General features: G+C 40.3%; 1 protein-coding gene across 1 annotated transcript in view; it reads right to left on the bottom strand.

Annotated features, from left to right (window-relative positions):
* Window positions 1–11190, bottom strand: part of ADAMTS19 (ADAM metallopeptidase with thrombospondin type 1 motif 19) — a 138224-nt gene extending 127034 nt beyond the window's left edge. The window contains exons 1-2 of the mRNA XM_017822451.1: window positions 11106–11190; window positions 9528–10138 (exon numbers count right to left, since the gene is read on the bottom strand). Coding sequence (XP_017677940.1) covers window positions 9528–10138; window positions 11106–11190 — 696 coding nt within the window. The remainder of the gene's footprint in view (window positions 1–9527; window positions 10139–11105) is intronic.
* Window positions 11191–17189: the final 5999 nt, after the last annotated feature.

The raw sequence follows: 17189 nt of genomic DNA, 5'->3' as shown, positions 1-17189 counted from the left end.
GTTTTCAGGATATAATCCAATTGCCAGGCTAATCAAAAAAAAAAAAAAAAAAAAAAAAACCAAGATCACTGAGAATTTTAAGCATATGTGAAGCACAGATATAAAAGATGCCATCATTTCTATAAAAGATGGTATTACTGTAATGGCTGTAGCCATTACTTGGGCACTTCTCCCAGCCAGCACTCCCTGAAGCCCAGGGGGACATAGCAGGACAAAAGCATAAAATGTTGTCCCCAGCTGAATGAACATCATGTGCAGTAATATCTGTACTTTCCTTAACTTACTGCTATCTAAATAGGCTTGACCTGACTTGACCCAGTTAAACTTCTGACATATAATGAGAACTTAAGGTAGCACAGCTGAGATCATAAAACAAGCGTATGCAATATCTGGAAGATAATCACACAGAAACTTAATCACTTCACAAGTCAGTTTTGGGCACATTTCTACATTTTTGAATGCAAAACTCATTCAGAAAATAATTCTAACTGAAGTGCTAGTAGACCCAAGAAAAACATTCAACAGCACAGGCTTCCAAAAATTTTACTTCTATTCACTTACGTGAACAGATGTATGTATTATTAGCACCTAATGTTAGGATATTGATTTAGCATTCTAAATCAACTCTTCTACAATTAACACTAGAACTATTCTTCATTCTTTCCCTTCCAAATAATATGGATTCCAAATAATTCCCTTCTTTGCTTATTTATACCATTATTAGAAGCAATAAAAATAACCAAGAAGGTCAGATTGTCCAAGCAATGACAAGTTAACAACAAAGGTTTAACTGAACTGTTAATGCACAGCAGGTGTAAATCTGATTTTAAAACCAGTATAGATGGTTTGGGCTATTGTTTTATATAAATTTGACCAACTACCACCTCGATACACAATACAACACACACACGCACGTGCTCAGCCTATTTCACACTATTTTCACCCCTTTGCTGATTCTGCTAAACAAGGAGAAACCAACAAACCCTGAAGTCACCTGTGAGACATCCAAAAGAACTTCTGCAAACGTTTCATTCTGCCCCAAATCCAAACGGCTTTGCCTCACCCCTTTCCATCCTGGTAGTTCTTTTTATCACCTTCAACATCTGAACACTACCTCCACGTGACTGTCAGTTTTTACAGACTCCTCACTGAATATTCTCACCTACCATAAATCCCACAACTCTCGCACCTAATGATTTCTATTGTTTCCTCCCTATTTCCCAGCTCCCCCTGTTTTGTGGTATTATATCATGAAGATCGTGGATGATGCTCTTTTTTCTCCCTGCCACAATCCATCAATAAGTACCAAAATAATCTCCATTCTCGCAAGGAAACTTTAAAAAAAGAACAGTGCTTTTAACATAATGCTAAAAAGGAGAACATTTCTTTCTTTTAAAAATCCTGGTTCATTTGCTAAAGAAAAAATTGGCACACAAATAAAGATATGTCTTATTTCCTCAAGACAAAAGTCTTGAGGAAAATGTTAATTCCGCAACTATAGCAATGTAGCTGGGAAACACTTAGTGCTCTGTCTTTTCTTTTTAAAGCAGTTAACTTCAAATTAGGGGGTAAAAACTTCACTAATTTAATTTATGAAATTACCCAGTTTTTCTGACTTACCATCTCACTTCTGTATCTTGCAAAATAATCTTGATAATTTTATATTTATTAATTACAATGGGCAGAAATCTCAAGTGATGCACAATAATCTCTCTTTTTTTTTTTTTTTTAATAAAGCCACTTTGGAGATAGTGTATTTCTCAATTATAATTATCACTTGGAAATATATTGCAGAGGAAGTATTTGCACTGAAACTAAGCACTTTAGGAGAACAGTAGGCTATTATTAGCAGGATTGGAATCACAAATCAAACCTGTCTCAAGATGAAGTGACTACATGATTGTAGGATGGCTCTTAGAAGGAGAAAAGAATCATTACCACATGGTCTGAGGAATCGTGGCCCAAAATCTCACATACCATGCCACAGTGTTTAATATTAGAAGAAACAGAGATAGTTATAGTTCAAAGGTAGTTTTGGCCTAAGTCAAAACTGATTTTCTAAATCTTTTAGCTTTACCTTAACATTACGGTTCCTATGTTTAAAAAACTTATCCTTATGAATTAACAAGAGTTCTCAGATACACATAACAAAAACCCAATCAAATGATATCTCATCCAGAAAGACAAAAAACAGCAACAGACTGCAGCATCAGAGCTCAGGAAGGAAAACAGAAACAAAGAGGTTTTATTCCTTTATCTTTAAACAGATCTTTGTTGTTTTATAGCTCTTAATGACAGTAATCAAACTTTTAAAGGGATGTCATCTCCAGTGGTCCTTTCCTTTATTAAAAAAACCCACAAAACCAAAACCAAACAAACAAAAAAACCCGCCAGTTCAACATGGACTTAATAGTTCTGTTTGTAATCAACTTGTTTGTTAATAGTGTTCATAGTGTTCCATTTGTACGTATATGCTTGGGTCTTCAGCTGGCCACAGTCACTTTTTGATTTTAATTTTCTCAGGCTTTTCTACTGTGTATTCAGTTCTCCTTCATTAAACGTTCAAAGTGAGATTTTGATGAAGATATTTGAATATATCAGAGAGATTACAAATACAATAGCTAAACTTTTACTGGAGGCAAAAATGTGGCAGCTGTGCCTGTGCCTAAGTTTGCCGAAGTAACCTCATATCAAACAGCTTGCTTTGTCCTGTTGGAGACCAGACTTCCCACAGGTCTGGCTGCCCTCCTCCCTCCCACCTTCCACTGTCACATAAACCCAGGAGGAAAAACCCAGTTCAGATTCAACAGAGACACTGAGAGAAGGCATTCTCCCAGGAGCACCTCCACATTTCATTGGTTCTTCTACCTTAAGCAGAGGTGGGAAGTACAAATTTTATTCCAATGCTTTATTTTCACAGGGATGCTTGTGTTTGGGTTTGTTTTTTGGGGTTTGTTTGTTTGTTTTGTTTTGTTTTGTTTTGGGGTTTTTGTGGGGGTTTTGTTTTGGTTTGGTTTTGGTTGGTTTTTTTCCTTTGTTTTGTTTTCTTTTCTTTTTTTTCTTGTTGTTTTTGTTTCTGGGAAAAAAAAAGACAAAAAACCCCAACAAACAAACAAACAAACAAACAAACAAAAAAACCAAAACCACCACTTTCATAAAGGAGCAAAGCTGCTTTCTGTTCTGACATTTCCACTCATGCCCCACCTTACCCACCTATTTCTACTGAGGACAAATTTTACAGTGCCCATTTCAAGATGTTCAAAACACAAGTAAGGCATAAGTTAAAGTAAACAAATTAAATTTTGTTGAACCTGTGACCTCTCAGAGTGGGATACTCACAGAGTGCTCTCACTCATATATTTATTTCTGTCCCTCTCAGCAAAGTTTTATTTCTTTAACAAACTTGTAATGCAAGAGTAGGAAGACCATTTGTATTTGTCCTCTCCTTCTTGGGTGTATAGAAGGAGAGAGCACGTACTTAATTTCATCCTGGCAGCCTGCAAGGATAATCCTATTCAATTTTATAATCCTCCTCCTGCAATGTCAAACTTTAGCCTGTATGTATCAAATGGACCATAAAGATTGCTAACAGCCTCTTTTCTTTCCCCTTTTACAAAAAATTGTTGGTGATCTCCGTTTTCTAATGCTTACCACCAGCACAAAAGAAGCTGTAATTGTATCAAATTTCTTTAGGAAAAGCATCTGGTGTGGAAGTTACTCAATACCCATGTGTAACTGCAACATCACTGAAGTGGGGAGGTAGAGGCACTACATTTGGTTGACAAAAGGCTTGGTATTTAACCCATTGCATATTGGTACTGCAGGATTCAGGATGTGTAATGGGGAAGTCACTCTCCGGCTTGATCAAAGCAAGAAGTCTATTTAAGAAGCCTCGGAGCCTTACCCCAGGAGCTCACAATCTCTAACAGCACAGCTTCCCAGAGCAATGTATGAAGTCCCTGAGTTTCTTCTGACCACCTGCTCCCAGAGCCCGACAAAAGCAGGGGGTACTCACAAAGGCAAGATTTTAGCCTGCACGTCCACTGCACAGCAAATAGACCCTTTACTGACACCAAACGCAAACGGCCTATTCATCCTCAATCCGTCTGACCCTATGCCAGGAAAGGAATTGCAGCGGGTTAAGTATTGCACTGCCACTGAAAGAAGGTGTATACCCGAAGGGTTGTACAACCAAAAGGCAGAAGTTCAGCAGAGCTCTCCAAAATTGTCCAAGCTGTCCAAAAACTCACGTATACTTGCCATATCAGGCACTACTCTCACTGCAGGAATCACAAGGAAGTGTAACTAAGAATTATATTCATTGGGATTTTTCTCATATAAAAATGTTGAAACAGTGTGGCTAAAATCCCTCCCTAGGAGGAAAGATGTCAAAATATATATTCAGCCTTTTCTCAGGCTGAATCCTATCCTCAAAAGTGACTCTGTGAAGAATTTAGAGAAAACTGAAATTTTTAAATTGATTTTATTACTATTATGTGTCCTCAATTGGAGGGTCGTATGAATTTAGAACATCCTAAAAAATCTAAAATATTTTGAATCCATCCTGTGTCATTCCATTACTATTAGTTAATGACACTGATCTTCAAAACACAGTTTGTGTCAGAAGCATATAAAATAATACATTTCCTGTAGAGGTGCTTCAGGAAGTCTCAAATCTTACTGAAGTGCTATACAACCTTTCCATTAGCCAAAGAAGGCACATAGGTTTTTCATATCCTAATTTACTTCTGTTCTATAGTAAAAGTAGGACGTTAGCATCAGAAATATTTGTTGAAATGCTGTTTTCCAATGATATTTGACACATGCCTGCATGGCACAGAACAACTGTCTCCATTTTTTTGCTGATGCTAGCAGCATTGCTTCAGATAGTGCTCTTTAGGTGAAGTATTTGTCTATAATCTATTGATCAGCTTTTTAAATACCTACTTGTTAAAGGCAATAAAAGCACCATACACATCTCTAGAGAGACCTTTTCCCTGGACCAGATTAGAGGTGTCTCAAGACTTGTTCCTACCCAAATGACTATGAAAATGCACATTAATTTCAGTTGCAAATAGTATTTGACACTGACTTGTTGGGTATTTAGAAAACTATAAATATGCTATTGACCGATTTACATTTTTAAGATCCAGTGAAAATCAGACAAATTTCAACACTTCTCTCCAGTAAATTAACCCATATGGCAATGCTGCCCTTTTTAGGCAGAACTCCAGAGATGTTCTGTCAGAAAATGTGCTAAGCACTGAGATGAACAGCACAACTGGATGAAGCTGCACTGCCCTGTTCATCCTCTCTGCATACCTTTGGTCCTCTTTGCACTTCTTGAAACTCTAAACATACCTCATTGCTTTAGAAAAAAAAGCCATTCAAATCGTTTCCCTACCTAACTGTTCTCTACTTATTAGACTGCTTCAGTTAAAAGAAAAAGAAACACTGTGAAAACCCCACCTGACAGCAGGTAACCATACAGTACTACCTAAGCAATTCAGTAGGGAGAAAAAATTACATTAATACCTCTCTTTCTGAAATGGTAAGTAGGTGATAAAGCACACATCTGCCATGCTTACAGCACTATGTGGGAAAAGTAGGGAGGCTACTTTAACTTTCATTCTAATAATAGATGAAAAACCAGTAGTCAGATTTCTTAATTATAAGTCCACAATAAGCTTCTCCTATAGCACGCTATAAAAAAAATTACCAGTTATATATATTACCAGCCACAAATAATACTGTTCAATAACATTTTATATTTTTTTTCCTTATTTCAAATATTATATCCAAACACAAGCTGGCAGAGGAAACGACCACTTAAATAATTAATAGTCCAGTTCAGTCTCACTGTCACCATCAGGACTTTTTGCATCCTGGCATTTGGCTAACCATGAACAACAAGGAGGCAGTCAGCATACAGATGGGATAACCCCTGGAAACCTCTCCTTATTAATCTTCCTAGAGCACCAGTGCAGAATCCCCAAATGTACTCAGAGCAAATCCCACTGAGCTTCAAAAAAGATGTAAGAATGCACAAGCATTTTACCAAGGAGTTGGACAGGGCTGTCACCGCTGAACACTTGAGCTCTGAGATGGCAGCAAGGTCAAAATGATGGAGTTTCTAGACAGTCCATGCATAGCTCCACTGGAAATGGATGTAGAATGGAATATAGAATGGAATAGAAAACATCCACTGAGTTATGTTTCCTTCATTTTTCAAGGTAAGTTGCCAAATGAAGACAATGCTTGCAGTCGGGATATGGTTAGTAACTATGTAGGAGTACAGCTTCCATTTTTCATTTGTGTTTTCACATGATTTACATGGCATGTTATGAACCCCGTTATTATCACCCCTCCATACTGGCTTTGGATGAACAGCTTGAGAAAAAACACATTACTGAAGCTCTCAAGAACTGAAATAAATGTGGGGAAGCCTCAATGTTGTGCTATATGTTACATGCTTTACCCTAACACAACCAGTGAAATATTCAAAAAAGCATCTCAATCCAATTTCAAGGGGATAAGGTGCCTAACATCTGCAATAATATTCATCAGTCATTCTGTGTATAGAATTATCAGTTAAGACTTCTACAGAGACATTTTTTTCAATTTCCTGATTATCACTGTCATGTCAGGTCTCTGTGCCTTGAGAGGCTGGAACAGACACCAGCATCCTGTGTGGATGGCACAACAATTTCATCCAAGGCCCTTTTTTCATTTATTGAAGATGCAGTAGTTTTTCACAAAACTAGCCCTACAGCAACAGCCATACATCTGTACTGCCATGTATGACCCTGCCCTGCTCTTCATGGCCAAACCACTATATTTCTTCACACTTCCTCCTGTGTGGCAAAATCACTATTGTCTGTCAGACTACACTTAATTTTCTTAGTGGGTAAAGAGATTCACTAAAAAGCAGAATTATAGAATCTAAGCTGCATTTTAGCCCACTTGCTTGACTTTCCAAAGTGTATGCAGCTTAGTAATTCTAACCCAAAGTCTGCAAGGCTTTGATACGAGAGTACATCTAAGACATTCATAACTTATCTTCTCTGAAATGTCTTTATATTTAAAGTGAAAAAATAAATTCTAATTGAGGTAACTACAATAAAATATTTGTAGGTTCAAGTTTCAATGAATTTTTGCATATTAAAAAAGAAAATGTAATTTGAAATACTGCCTGGCTCTATTTCCAGAGCAAGGCCTAGATGAAACAGGGTGGAATATGCAATTCATGTTACGATGTTTTTTCAATACTCTTGGAAACTCAGCAACTTACATATGTAATAGAGCCCAAGCAATGACTGAATAAAGAATGACAAATAGCTCAGGATTTGTTATGACAACTTTGACATAATAGCACTGTGCAATTTCTCTAACTGTGCCTGACACAGCAACACTCTCAGGAAGAACAGCTGCTTAACTATTTCACCACAAACAAGACTGTGCAGTTGAGGACCATGACAACACCAGTCAATGTAAAAAAAACAGTTTACAATTTTATTTGAGATACACAGAATACTTTATATTCCAGCTGCAGTTTTCTGGATGGGGAAACATGATCTGGGCACACGCATGCTTAGATGGCTAGAGGGTTGGGAGCAAGCTGGTGCTCCTAGTAAAGTGTAACAGAATCAAAAATTATTAATGGGACTCTTAAGAAACCGTGGTCTATTTAAACAGTGAATTTCAATTTATAAAACAAATCAGAGAGATTACAGATATGCAATGATGTACATCGCTTTTGAGCAGACATTTGTGACAATTATCTCCAACAATTTTTTTGCAGAGATTTTCTCTGACTTAATTTTACCCAAAGACAATGTAGAAGGAAGTAAAATTCTAAAAATAACGAAGAGTACAGCAGTCAAATGCTTTTCCATAACACAAAATCTTTTACCTGATTGCTTTCAAACAAACTGTCGGTTGACTTTCAATGTTTTTCTCCACAATTAATTCTGCTACCAGGCTTCGGAAAATCTGACAAAATGTCAATAATTAGATGCCAACCACTTAGAGTTGTGTGAAACTTGGCGGTTTCACTTTGCAGGAGTGCAGGCAAATATTTTATTTGGTGTCAATCCACATATGTTCCCTCTCCACTACTTTCTGTTTGTGTTTTGACTTTTGAATACATTCAAACAGGCAAATGAATAAGCAGTCAAAATTTCCACATTTTACCTGGTTTCACTTCATGGCCATACAAATAAAAAGCAGGCAGGCGTATCTTCATGAATCAACAATGAAACAAGTTAGATGTTCAAATTCAGAAAGAAACACAAGAAAATATCTGTCATGTGATTGTGGTGATTTGTTCAAATTCAGAAAGAAATACAAGAAAATATCTGTCATGTGATTGTGGTGATTTACAACCATCTAGCCACCCAAAAAAACCCAGGATCATGATGATGCTAACTCTTCCTAGTGCCATTACTGCTTGTATTCTATATTCTGTTAAGCGCTGCAGGCGCATGCATTTATGATGCTATATAAAGGCCCCAAATGAGAATAATAGTAGCAATAATAATAGGTCTTGGTTTAAATCCTGTCAGCATTTTACATCATAACAGTTCCTTTCTACTCTTTCCATCCATCCCCAAATATATTAGAATTGTAGCTCAGTGGATCACCACTGCTGTTGTCAGTGTGACCAGTTCTGGTCTTTATCTGGCAAAAATCATGACTGATGCAACAGAAATAACAGTAGGTGAAATTTGTTTTAAATAAGGTAGGTATGCCACAGAAGTAATAACCATTGATAAGGTCTGACTGTATTAACATTTCTGCTGAGAACATACTCATTGCATTCTTCTAAGGAAGAACTGAAAGAAGCCCCAAATCCAAGTAACTACAAGTACCACATGTGGGAAGTTGTGAGGTAGAGAAAAAAAAGGCCAAAGGGATGAGAGGGATGAAAGAAAAGGAATAATAAAGTTTAGATAGGAGACATAAAATACTGGTAGAAGTAGGAAAGACAGAACAGTTTGAAAACTGAGATGCAGAAGAGAAGGAAGATAACACACACGAGAAAGATAATCTTAGAATATAGGATGGGCATGAAGAACAAATGGATTACAGATGGACTGGAGAAGCGATGATGATATAGAGAAAAGAATGGAGAGTGAGGATGGAGGTAACTAATTACAGACATCCACTGAAGACCAAGATAAAATTACAGATGGAGATGAGAGAAATTTTAAGAAAGAATGGTTTAAGAAGGAAATCCAAAACCGGAAATGTATGGGACTGAGAAACAACAGTGTATCTGGAAATGGGATAAATAATATCACAACTGTACAGGATAAAGGCAGAAGGAGGATTTGAGAAAAGTTATGAGTGGGATAACAAAAGTATGATGGAAAAATGGCTAAAATAAGGATAAGTACAGAGGTAGGACCCACAATGAACATGAAAGAAAGAAGACCTCAGGAAAGGGATGGGAGTGAAAAGCAAGAGATGAAGCAGACACTTGGATAGAGATGTTGGAGATACCCCTGCATGCAAAGTCATCTTACCAATCCACCACAGGTACTGAAGGAGGCGAAGGAGCCTGGGTAGCGGAGGACAGCACCACTGTAGTAACAAGCTCTCTCAGGTTGTGACTGTGCAGCACTGGGTGGACTTTTGCCCTCACCCCCGAGCCGCTCCTCCACGGCAAAGCCAGGAGCCAGGAAGCGGCTGTCCCTCTTGAGCAGCAGGTAGAGTTCCCGAGCAAAAGCTGGGATCCTCAGCAGCACCTCATCTCCATCCTCTGCAGGAGGTGGTGGCGGAGGGGACGGTGGTGGTGGCAACTGAGAGGCAGCACCAGACCCCTGGGGCAGGGGGGACCAGTGGTAAAACTCCTGAGACTCATACTCATCCTCAGTGTCCTCTTCCTCTGCTGCTTCCCCTACAGCCTGTGCCTGCCCATCCACCGAGGAGGAGACTGAACGCACCTCTCGGGAGCTGCCCGCCACTGTGCTCGGTGTGACAGGGGCATTGAAGGTGCCACTTCGGTTCCCACTGCTGGGGTCGGCGTTGCAGCCCCCACCACCACCACTGCCACCTGTTGGCTCCTGCTGGCCCGGGCTCCACAGTGCCGGGAAGACGATCTCCCACTCCTCAATTTCTTCGGAAGCATGGAGACCTGCAGAAAAGCCAGCAGATGCTTTAAACGAGTGGAGCACCCAGCAGCACCCAATGCATGCCAAAAACCTACCCTATGCCCCCCACAACACGCTTCTTCTGACTCCCAGAGTACCAAGCATGCCACACAAAATACAGTGGGCTTCATTTGCCCCTTTCATCCTGTCCTGATACACAGCAGGGGAGCCAGCTGCTAAATGTCTGTGCCTGCTGATGCATCTGGGACGCACCACAGTCCTGACACATTTCTCTCACTGAAAGCGGTACCCAAGCTGGGCAGAAGTTGCATTTGTACCAGTAGCTGGGGATGTTCTTCCTGACCACCACCTCCACACAAGGAAAGTTACACTAACCCTCCCTCATTTAGACAAAGTAACAACTTTTTCATATAGGGAAAAAAAAAAATTGTTGGAGAAAATCTGAACAAATTTGAAAATTGTTCTCAGCATGTTTTGCAGGACCCATTATGATTTCCAAAGTTCAGCCAAATACAAACACACACCCCATGGCTGCACATATTCTGAGTGCACATACAAGTGGCAGTTGCATGCACATGCTGTATCATGACGGTCGTTACAATGAAACTGAATTAGAATCATTAATTAGCTATGTCTTTGTATTACACACACACACCACATCACAGTATGACCAAAATTCCCAGCGTACAAGCATTATGTTTATAAACATCTGAGTACCGGACTGAGACAGGAAACAGTTTTATTTACACATTCGTCCCACACTCTAGGAACAGCACTGCCGAGAGAGATGACAGGGCTGCCTGTGGAAATCAGGTCTCGTACAGACGAGCGCTGCGCACCCTCACAGCCGAGGCGCGCACTGTCTGATCACCCACCGGTTACAGGGGGCGGGCACGGCTCTTAACAATGGGCAGGTACCGGCCACCGGCAGCCGCCGGGGCGCGGAGGCCGCCCCAAACTCGGCCCGTCCCACGGAAGGCGCGCACTTACCTGCGCCGAGCCCGCTTGACAGCACGCACAGCTGGTAGAACACGCAGCAGACGCGGCTCAGGCGCATCCTCCCGCCCAGCGCCATCGGCTCCGCGCCCGCGGGACGCCGGCTGGCAGGACACCCCGGGAGGGCCGTGCCGAGTCGTGCCGGGCCGGGCGGGGGGAGCGCTGCGGGGCGCAGCCACCTGGGCGCCCGCGGAGAAACTGCGGGACAGCGCGACCCGCGCGTCCCGGCGGGGCGGGCGGGCGGCGCGGGATGCGCAGCGCGCGGCGGGCGCGCGTGTGTCCCTGTGTCCGCGTGTCCGTGTGTCCGTGTGTCCGTGTGTCCGCGTGTCCGCGTGTCCGTGTGTCCGGGCGGGCTGGCGCAGGCAGGCAGGCGGCAGCGCGGCCCGTGCGCGCACACAGCGCCCAGCGGCGGGCGGGCAGCTGCGCCCCGGCGGCAGCGACCGCGCTGCCCCCGCCCGCCGCTCGCCCCCACGGGGCGGGACGCGCCGGGCCCCGTCCCGTCCGGCCCCGCCCCGCCCCGCCCGGGCGGGCACCCGGCGCGGCCCCCCTTCCTTCGCCCCGCCGCAACCCCGCCGCTGCCGCCGGGCCGCGGGCAGGCGGGTCCGGGCCGCGACACGACACGACACGACACGACACGACACGACACGACACGACACGCGTGTCCTTTGCGCGGCCCCCGCCCGGACCCCGGCCCGGACCGACGGCACTTCGCACCCCGCCCGCCCCTACCGGCCGCGTGCGCCCCGGCAGCAGGAAGGGCTCCCCTCATCCCCGTCTCCAGGAGGGCGCTCAGCGGAGCCTTTGCCTAAATTCAGGGAACGGCAGAGATTGGCTGCCTTAGCCTCGTTTCGTGTAATTTGATTCTAAACTCCCTTTTGCCCCCACCACGCAGCTCTTGGTGGAAACCCATAACTTTCAACCCCAACCCTTGTCAGCAGAGTAAATGAGTAGTCGAGCGAAAAGCTTTAAACTGCACATGTAACCTCAGCATGAACTGCGGAAGCAACAGGTAAATACCTCCCTCTAAAAGCTGGGGTTTGTCGTAACTTCTGCTGCTTTACCTACTGTTGGTGGTGTCAAAGGTGATTGTTCTGCCTTAGGGGAAAGTAGAGCAATCTAGTGTGGTGAGGAAAGCCATCTGTGCCGCTAAGAGTAAGTTAAGAAGCTGCAGGAATTCTTTCTAGAAGTAAGTTGTGTAAAATGAAAAGCAAAACATACAAACAAACAAAAATCACGTGTTACGGCTCCAAATAAGAAACAGGTTTAAACTCCACAGAAGCTAAATGCAGCTGGCTTTTGCTTTCTGCTGTGTTCAATAGCTGCTTGAAACCTGTGCTGCGTGGGTAGGTATTCTCAACTGCCTCCAAACAGTATTTTTGATTTGTTGTTTTATTTTATAGGGGAAAAAAATTATCATACACTAGTCCTTTTTTTTTTTTTTTTTTTTTTTTTTTAGGGGGAAAAAATTATCATACACTAGTCCTTTTTTTTTTTTTTTTTTTTTTTTGTCAGAGCCAACCTACACTAAGCAAAATCAGAGGGACTTAGTAAAAACGAGATGAATTGATCAAGAAGAAGGGAGTTTTCAGAGACTGCGAAGTGGTATTTGCCGGATAATTAGGCGACCTTAAAATGCATTTAAAGTGAAGCTTTGTTTTCCCAAGTAAACAACAGCATACATACTAATTTACAGTGGAATTAGTTAATAGGCCAAATCCTGCAGCCTTTTCACAGCCAAGACTCTCCTTTCAGGAAGTGCTGCAAGATGTGGTTTATTACCTAATAATTACTAGGAACAAATCCTTCTTGTATTTTTGTTAAAACAAATCAGAATATATAGACAACATGCAATATCACATAGAGAACATCTTTAATGTGTATACAGTTACATCCCAAAATATATAAATGCACAAGCACGAATGAGGTAAAAAGATATGGCATGTGTATCTCCTTATTTTAAAACTGTGAATTACTGTGACTGTTTTCGATCTGCTGAAGTTAGTCCCTTTGGACCAAATTCTGCTTCTTTTACTAACATGTATAAACTTAGTAAAAATAAAAAAGCACTGCTTTCAACAGTAAGGTAAGGAGAATTTGGCCTTTTCAACACAAGCTGCAAGGGGTAAAGAGAGTAAGAAATAATTGAAAAATACTTTAGTATGTTTTACTTAATCACCAGCCAAAAAAAGGAACATTTCAAACAGTTCCTCACATCTGAATACAGGACAAGCTAAAGTCAACATGGAGCTGCAACAAATTTCTTCAGTTCACTTTATGTTTTATCATTTCAATAGTTTAGGTAAAAATGTAGGGGGAAGTTCTCTATGCTTAAATTTACAGAAACTATGCTATAAAATAGAGCCCCTACTGGTGTCCATTAGTTTTAACAAAGAGCCTGGTCATAGGTTAATACTGGTAGATGATACTGTAGTCCACCACATGCTAACTGTTATCACTGTGAAACTAGTACAGGGAAGCCTATGTCTAAAAGAATAAGAATTAAAGGAACAAAACAATGCTTTCATAATACAGTTATTTTGCAGAGAGAATAACATTTTATGCACATGTACTGACTATTTTCTTAATCACAAAGTCATCAAAAGTCTTTGCAAAATAGTTCTCATTTTGCAGAACATGTTGTGCATGGGCTGGTGTTAACTACACATTCGTAAAATTGGAAGAAATAATATCTTCAAACTTTATATAGAGGTAAATGAAAAGAAACATCGAGTTTGCTCCAGTAAATTCTTAAGTCTGCACTGAAAGGTCGAAGCCTTTTGGCATTTTAAGGGACTCGTGGAAATGTAAATGCATTAAGTACAGAATGTGTTAAAGTATATCAGTGATTCAGACAATCTCAGTGACATGAGAAAAAAAATTACAGAAAGTGACATAAAGAGTGTGTCCTCATCAGTCCTTCCTCTCTGAGACAAATCAGCCTGATTTTGTTGAAATCAATAGAGTGTTGGCAATTTCCTCTCTTTTAGTCCCCCCGATGTTATGTTTACAGAATTCACATATATTTATTCACATATATTTACATCAGTCCCTTAGGGGCTGGCAGGGCAAGGATTCTCTCAGGGCCCACCACAGGCTGACTTCTCATCTCTTCAGTTTTCCAAGACCATTCATGATCACTGATAAAAAACCACAAACATTTCAAATCATCATTCGAAGACATCAATATCACTCTTCAGCTTCCACAGCCTTCCCCCCTCCATGGTTTTTTCTAAATCCTGCTGTAGTTACTCTCTTACCTTACGTAAGCAAGGGCAGAATCCCCACTCTCCCCATGCCCCCATTTCACTCAGTCTGTTTAGAGTGATTTATTTCTGGGGATTAGGGTAAGTAGGGACAGATCATACTGTTGAATTCAAAATGTCAGCATCTAGCAATATAAACACTACCGTCAGCCAGGGACTTTCCTTGGTTTATTTTTTCTCTTTACGTAATCATCTAACTGTAAAAGCGATCAAGTTTATACATACAAAAGTGATTTAAGATTACCTCAGCATTACATTATGTACAAGGTTGCCTCTAGGAATTGTTATCAACCTCCCCCCCAAACCTTTACACCTTTTCATAGGGATATAGTTGTTAATTATTTTTGCGTGTGTTTTATATAAAAATATTGATTATACCATTGATTTTTTAAAAATATTTCAGATTTGCTTCAAACTTTTACACGTTAACAAAATATGCTAGATTAATGGAAAGAAAATCTATTCTGCTTTGAAGGGGGATTACTACCTTAAGGCCACATATCTTATGACTATTGAGATTAGAAACAGAACTTCACATCTTCCTGTGTCTAAGGTGCTTTGCAAATGTTATCTCAGTATAAAGAAACTTGTTTAAAAGCAGATTAAACTAAATACTTTCTGATGTTCAAGATATGTGTGGACCAGTGGAAGTTTTCTCCACCTAAGCATGAATGAAAAGAGTTTTATTCCACTTTAGAAAATGTTGCCCTTCCAGTGAACATTGAATTTCCACTATCTGTTAGCTCACAGACTCTGAATGTTTAGTCTGTAATTCTCTACTGTTATTTACATGCTCAAAATGAAGGGTTTATTTAAATGGTATATATTTAAGACCACTTCAAACAACTTCTCTTTACCAGGTCTTGCTTCAGAGCAGATCTTACATTTACATCTGAACTCCATCGTACAATCAGAGGACCCGTGGAGTGGGATATGTGTCAAACTGTTGTGAGCTTGATACCTCTGCTGGTTTAAGGTGCATCAACTTTAAAAGTGCAGAGCTAAGCCCATAGGAACTCAATATTATTATGCTACACCACTAATTCCTGTGATCCTGTTGAGTTTTGGTTATTCAGTGAAATTTACTCCCAGGTCACCGTTGTTATCATGTGATAACTCTCAAAGTCATACTGTGAATTGATCAAGATATTTGTGAATGGAATATATGAATAGCTAAAAATATATTTTCAACACACTATAGAGGTAGAATGCATGGCCAAGTCACAGCTTAAGTCGAATAGGCTTTCACAACTCTTTGATTATATCTTTTTAATTTGGTAATTTCTTATTCAGAAAAAAAAATAATGTGTGGCAATTGTTGACATTTTGACAGAGAGCTCAACTGTACAAGGAAGGTAGCAGAGTATTCTACTCAAATTGAAGTCACTTAAAAGACAGCAAGGCACTCTATGTGAACCTGGGTTCCACACAACTTCCCTTGCTAAAGTCTTTTGCTCAAAGAGGAGCTTCCTCAGATTTCTAAACTGAATCATCTAACAAGAAAACAGGTCACCTGATCAGTTATGGAGAAAAGGCTAATCCAAAACGATCAGCAAATTGTTCCCATTTTTGGAACACCTTAAAAGAGCAAGGCTTCAAATTTGATACCTGCAAATCATCTGATGGAGAAAAAAATTTGCTGATTTCCAAGAATCATAGAATCATTTAGTTTGGAAAAGACCTCTGAGATCATTGAGTCCAACCTTTGAGTGATCACCACCTTGTCAATTGGACCATGGCACTAAGTGCCAAGTCCAATCATTTCTGGGACACTAAAATGACAAGAGCTCAGAGGCAAAAATTAGCTCTCTAACCTTTGAACATAAATAGAAAGTTAAATCAACACAAGAAGAAACATACTAGTCTTATAACCTTGAATGCAGATTCCACCAGCCAACTTTAAATCTTTGCCCGTTGAGACCAAGGAGAGACCAAGTAAATAAGATTTCTTTTGCACATTAAAGATTTCAAAGCTTGATTCAAAGCTCTCTGCTTGATTTCTTCAATACAGAGGCAAACCCATCAAAATCCTGAGCTTCTCATCAAATTCAAACAACTAAATAAGAAACTGCATTTGCTAAATTTTCAAGAACGTGAAAAAAGCATCTTTCTGTCTCTTTTCCTTATTAAGAAGATGGCAAAGCACAGCTTGATTTGCATTTTGGGAGTTATCTGAAAACTGTGAAGATGTAATCATTCACAAAAATGAATGATTCTATGAATTGAATGATTCTATGAATGATTCTATATCTATATCTATGAATTTCTATCTCTAACCAGAGGAAAGGCAAAAGTAACAGTTCAAGACCTCAAGTGTGCCATTGTGAATCTCTGGTAACAATTATTTCCATTGATGGCAAAATGTACTTGCTTTGTTTCTGAAAGAAATTACTTACTTTGAAGGATTAGGTGGAAGGATGATAGAAAAATGGCATATGAAAAAGGAAATTGGAAACAATAATTAGCCTACCCTTTAAGCTTTTGTTCTTTGCAGTTCAAAACTTTGTTATTCAAAAGGTAGAGCAGAAAAAGACACTGGGTTTTAAGAAATTTTGAGTCAGTGAGAATTAAGGTTCCAGACCTTCCACAGTTTACATACATATCTGAATTCAAAAGAGAAAAGCTTTTGTGTTAGATGTGTATAAGTTTAAAGTATTAATTTACAAGTGCTATTGAAATCTTGTTCCAATCTTTATAAAACTCTGCCTGTACTGAACAGCATATACAGTTTACTGTCGACATCATTATATAACTATTGCTTTCATAGGGTGTAGGGCCAGCAGGCAGGAATAGAAGAAAATTTTTGGTAGAAACT

The sequence above is a fragment of the Lepidothrix coronata genome, unplaced genomic scaffold, assembly GCF_001604755.1.
Source record: "Lepidothrix coronata isolate B3197 unplaced genomic scaffold, Lepidothrix_coronata-1.0 Scaffold98, whole genome shotgun sequence".
Classification (NCBI taxonomy): domain Eukaryota; kingdom Metazoa; phylum Chordata; class Aves; order Passeriformes; family Pipridae; genus Lepidothrix; species Lepidothrix coronata.
The sequence above is the reverse complement of the archived record's forward strand: the minus strand, read 5'-3'. Positions and strand labels throughout refer to the sequence as shown.